Below are 5,560 nucleotides of genomic sequence, written 5' to 3'. Positions count from 1 at the left end.
GTCCCAAAACCTTTGGTCCACTTAAATGGGGGGACTATGTACAAAGTGGTGTAACTTCTAAACAATTCACTTGATATTTATCAAAATACCTTCAAATGAAATCTGTAAGTCTGCACTTTAACCTCGTAGTCATTGTACCAATTCAAACCCAAAGTGCTGGAGTACAGAACCAAAACAACAAAAATTTGTCTCTGTCTCAATTCTTTTGGAGCTCACTGTATTTATTCTGAATACAATTGTATTTCTGAAGAGTCAGGTTGAAATATTTGACCAGAAATTATCATTCTAAACGCCCTCCTGAACCAACTGTAAAAGAATGCATACACCATAGGATTAATAGTTGAATTCAAATAGGCAATCCATATAAGTGTTTCAAACAAAACGGGTGGGGTAGAGTAACTAATAAAAGGATCAATGCTGTTGATGACAAAAAAGGGTGTCCAGAATGATAGAAATACCCCCATAATGATAGCAAGTGTTTTGGTGGCCTTCCTCTGTGATTTGCCTACAGTGTTCTGATTGGTTGTACCCTGAATTGAGCGTGCCTGTCTCTGTGCTATTAGGAAAATCTTTAGGTAGATGCTAAGCAACCCGACTCCTGGGATGTAGAATGAGAGCACCGAAGACGCAGTACTTGATGCTTTGTTTTGAAACAAAATACATCCTCCCTCACAGGCAACATCCATGCCCCAAATACTGATCCCCAGAAATACTATACCAAACACTACTATAGCAGAACCAGTCCAGGTGACCAGCATCATAATCAGAACAACATGAACAGTTATTTTAGTTCTATAAAGGAGAGGGCGACACACTGCATAATACCTGTCAATGGAAATGAAACACAAGTTAAGAATGGATGTATTGCACAACATGATATCAGTGCTGGTTTGGATTTTACAGAATAAATCTCCAAAATACCAGCAGCTTTCCACTGAATATACCATTCTGGGAGGCATCACTAAAACCCCCAAGAGAAGGTCTGACACAGCCAGAGAGAGGATGAGGTAGTTGGTTGGGGTGTGGAGCTGTTTGAAGTGGATGATGGGAATGATTACAAGAAGGTTGCCACACACTGTGAGAACAGACATTGAGCCAAGTAAGAGATAAAGTAATACTCGTATTGTTGGAGGAAAGATTGATCTTTTGCAAGACCCATTCACTGATTCAAAACATAGAAGTATATTCTCAACAATATCAGCCTTGCTGAGACTGATTCCTGGTTCCATGGTCGTGGTTGAAAGAATCTTATCTGAAATATGAAAGATACATTATTGTATGTTAACATCAATTATAGAATATTTGTTGGAAATTATTACATTATGATGGATGATTTAATTAAACAAATTCAAATGCTGTATTTTTGTCACTTGATAAAATGTATTAAAATGTACATTACTTTTGCTTATTCGTTGGAAATATTACCACAAACACCGAAAGGGAAGTGTTTTTCCATTTCAAAAGATAGTTAATACATTTTTTCTGTTCAATTCAGCATACCTTACCTCTCAGCCATGCAGATGGTGATGTATCACATGTAAACCCTTTTTCTCTGGTCGCAATGTGATGCAAATGTGAACTTGACTCTTGTGCTTTTGTACCTGTAGTCTATTACCATAATGATGATCACAATATAACGTTGACCAATCAGACATTGCTACATTCAACTCTACATAAAAAATCTGTAGCAGAGAACTAAAGTTAATGATGTCATACTTGTAACCACTCCCTTCAAGAGGATATGATAGTATCTTTCATCAGCCACAAGGCCATCCAATCAGTTAGTTCATTACACATTTGACTGTTTTTGCCAAATTCGCTACAATAAATTGATTTAAGGTGCTGGATTCAATCCGTATTGCCGAAGTTCCGCATTGTAGCCCAATTGACATTTAAAAGCAATGTTCTATTCACAGCATTATCAGGAATTACCTTTACATTTTAAGCGCACTACAGCTCAGAATTTCAGAGATAAGGCTTAAATCCAGCACTACCCCACAAGACCAGACTTGTGGTTACACGTAAGAGAAATGACTGATAGGGTTATAATACCTACAGCAACCTCCTCCTCATTCCAAATATTGGTGATCCAAATGCACCTTGATCCTGAATGATTTGTCTGCTGATATGGTAGTAGGTTACACAGAATACACAGAACACAGAGCCATTTTAATGTGAGATCATTGCTCAGCTCTTTCGGGTTACTAGGTACTCGTCATGTTCAGGCAAGTGCACAGATAGGGCTCAACCAGCTCCCGAGCAGCTGCTCTTTTGCCCGCTTATGAAAAAGTGTCCTTGCAGCTTGCTGGATTATTAAAAATTGTATGAATAATACAAATGTAATAAATTGTCTCTTTTAATTTTTAATGTAACGAATTGCACATCAAACTAGCTAATTTCATGAGCTCCCGAATCTCAGAAAATGTCCCCTTCACCTGCCCTAAGAGTGCACTCATCTGACTTGCATGTAGTGGCCACTGGCTGGCGACGCCGGGTGGGGAGACTTGAATGCTGGTAGGAGGCTATTATTGAGTTGAATCTGTCATATGTGTCTCTCACCGTTAGGGACAACAAATGGGCTAAGTCTACTAGTTGTTAGTAAGAGGCAGTTGTCAGAAGCAGAATAAACTCAAATCATGTAAAAATTGTTTATTTCAACAGCATAGCTAACAGAAGTGTAAAGTAACTATACTGAACAAAAATATAAACGCAACATGTAAAGTGTTGGTCTCATGTTTCATGAGCTGAAATAAAACATCCCAGAAATGTTCCACACTTACAAAAAGCTTATTTCTCTCAAATGTTGTGCATAAATTTGTTAACATCCCTGTTAGTGAGCATTTCTCCATTTCCAAGATTATCCATCCACCTGACAGGTGTGGCATATCAAGAAGCTGACTAGACTAAACAGCATAATCTTTTCACAGGTGCACCTTGTGCTGGGGACAATAAAAGGCCACTCTAAAATGTTAATTTATGTCACACAACACAATGCCACAGATGTTTCAAGTTTTGAGGGAGTGTGCAATTGGAATTCTGACTGCATGAATGTACACCAGAGCTGTTGCCAGAGAATGTAATGTTCATTACTCTACCATAAGACACCTCCGACGTCGTTTGAAAGAATTTGGCAGTACGTCCAACTTCAGACCACATGCAACCTTGCCAGCCCAAGACCTCCACATCTGGCTTCTTCACCTGCAGGATTGTCTGAGACCAGCCACCCAGACAGCTGATAAAACTGTGGGTTTGCACAAGCAAAGAATTTACATTTACATTTACATTTAAGTCATTTAGCAGACGCTCTTATCCAGAGCGACTTACAAATTGGTGCATTCACCTTATGATATCCAGTGGAACAACCACTTTACAATAGTGCATCTAACTCTTTTAAGGGGGGGGGGGGGGTTAGAAGGATTACTTTATCCTATCCTAGGTATTCCTTAAAGAGGTGGGGTTTCAGGTGTCTCCGGAAGGTGGTGATTGACTCCGCTGACCTGGCGTCGTGAGGGAGTTTGTTCCACCATTGGGGTGCCAGAGCAGCGAACAGTTTTGACTGGGCTGAGCGGGAACTGTACTTCCTCAGAGGTAGGGAGGCGAGCAGGCCAGAGGTGGATGAACGCAGTGCCCTTGTTTGGGTGTAGGGCCTGATCAGAGCCTGAAGGTACGGAGGTGCCGTTCCCCTCACAGCTCCGTAGGCAAGCACCATGGTCTTGTAGCGGATGCGAGCTTCAACTGGAAGCCAGTGGAGAGAGCGGAGGAGCGGGGTGACGTGAGAGAACTTGGGAAAGTTGAACACCAGACGGGCTGCGGCGTTCTGGATGAGTTGTAGGGGTTTAATGGCACAGGCAGGGAGCCCAGCCAACAGCGAGTTGCAGTAATCCAGACGGGAGATGACAAGTGCCTGGATTAGGACCTGCGCCGCTTCCTGCGTGAGGCAGGGTCGTACTCTGCGAATGTTGTAGAGCATGAACCTACAGGAACGGGTCACCGCCTTGATGTTAGTTGAGAACGACAGGGTGTTGTCCAGGATCACGCCAAGGTTCTTAGCACTCTGGGAGGAGGACACAATGGAGTTGTCAACCGTGATGGCGAGATCATGGAACGGGCAGTCCTTCCCCGGGAGGAAGAGCAGCTCCGTCTTGCCGAGGTTCAGCTTGAGGTGGTGATCCGTCATCCACACTGATATGTCTGCCAGACATGCAGAGATGCGATTCACCACCTGGTTATCAGAGGGGGGAAAGGAGAAGATTAATTGTGTGTCGTCTGCATAGCAATGATAGGAGAGACCATGTGAGGATATGACAGAGCCAAGTGACTTGGTGTATAGCGAGAATAGGAGAGGGCCTAGAACAGAGCCCTGGGGGACACCAGTGGTGAGAGCACGTGGTGCGGAGACAGATTCTCGCCGCGCCACCTGGTAGGAGCGACCTGTCAGGTAGGACGCAATCCAAGCGTGGGCCGCGCCGGAGATGCCCAGCTCGGAGAGGGTGGAGAGGATAATTTCTGCAGAAAACCGTCTCATGGAAGCTTATCTTCGTGCTCTTCACCAGGGTCTTGTACAGGGAGTACAGGAGGGGACTGAGCACACACCCCTGAGGGGCCTCCTTGTTGAGGATCAGCGTGGCGGATGTGTTGTTGCCTACCCTTCCCACCTGGGGGCGGCCCGTCAGGAAGTCCAGGATCCAGTTGCAGAGGGAGGTGTTTAGTCCTAGGGTGCTTAGCTTAGTGATGAGCTTTGAGGGCACTATGGTGTTGAACACTGAGCTATACTTAATGAATAGCATTCTCACATAGGTGTTCCTTTTGTCCAGGTGGGAAAGGGTAGTGTGGAGTGCAGTAGAGATTGCATCATCTGTGGATCTGTTGGGGCGGTATGCAAATTGGAGTGGGTCTAGGGTTTCTGGGATAATGGTGTTGATGTGAGCCATGACCAGACTTTCAAAGCACTTCATGGCTACAGCAATGAGCGCTTTGGGTCTGTTGTCATTTAAACAGGTTACCTTAATGTTCTTTGGCACAGGGACTATGGTGGTCTGCTTGAAATATGTTGGTATTACAGACTCAGTCAGGTACAGGTTGAAAATGTCAGTGAAGATACTTGCCAGTGGATCAGCACATGCTCGGAGTACACGTCCTGGTAATCAGTCTGAATATTAACTTGTTTAAAGGTCTTACTCATATCGGCTACGGAGAGTGTGATCACACAGTCTCTTCCGCATGCTTCAGTGTTACTTGCCTCAAAGCGTGTGTGGAGTAAAGGTGGTCTAGAGTTTTTTCCCCCTCTGGTTGCACATTTAACATGCTGGTAGAAATCAGGTCAAATGGATTAGAGTTTCCCTGCATTAAAGTCCCCGGCCACTAGGAGTGCCGCCTCTGGATGAGCGTTTTCCTCTTTGCTTTTGCCCCTATGCAGCTCATTGTGTGCGGTCTTAGTACCAGCATCGGTTTGTGGTGGTATATAGACAGCTACGAAGAATACAGGTGAAAACTCTCTTGGTAAATAGCGTGGTGTGCAGCTTATCATGAGATACTCTACCTCAGGCGAGCAAAACCTCAG

General features: G+C 44.1%; 1 protein-coding gene across 1 annotated transcript; it reads right to left on the bottom strand.

Moving 5' to 3' along the window:
* Nucleotides 1-221: 221 nt before the first annotated feature.
* Nucleotides 222-1,776, bottom strand: LOC139582363 (trace amine-associated receptor 1-like). Its single transcript, XM_071412338.1, has 2 exons — nt 1,506-1,776; nt 222-1,252 (listed from the first exon to the last, which is right to left on the bottom strand). The coding sequence occupies exon 2, from the start codon at nt 1,227-1,229 to the stop codon at nt 222-224; it is 1,008 nt and encodes a 335-aa protein (XP_071268439.1). The 5' UTR covers nt 1,230-1,252; nt 1,506-1,776.
* Between the last annotated feature and the right edge of the window lie 3,784 nt (nt 1,777-5,560).

Source organism: Salvelinus alpinus, chromosome 8, assembly GCF_045679555.1.
Source record: "Salvelinus alpinus chromosome 8, SLU_Salpinus.1, whole genome shotgun sequence".
NCBI lineage: Eukaryota > Metazoa > Chordata > Actinopteri > Salmoniformes > Salmonidae > Salvelinus > Salvelinus alpinus.
Note: the sequence above shows the minus strand (reverse complement) of the source record. Positions and strands in the feature narration are given on the sequence as shown.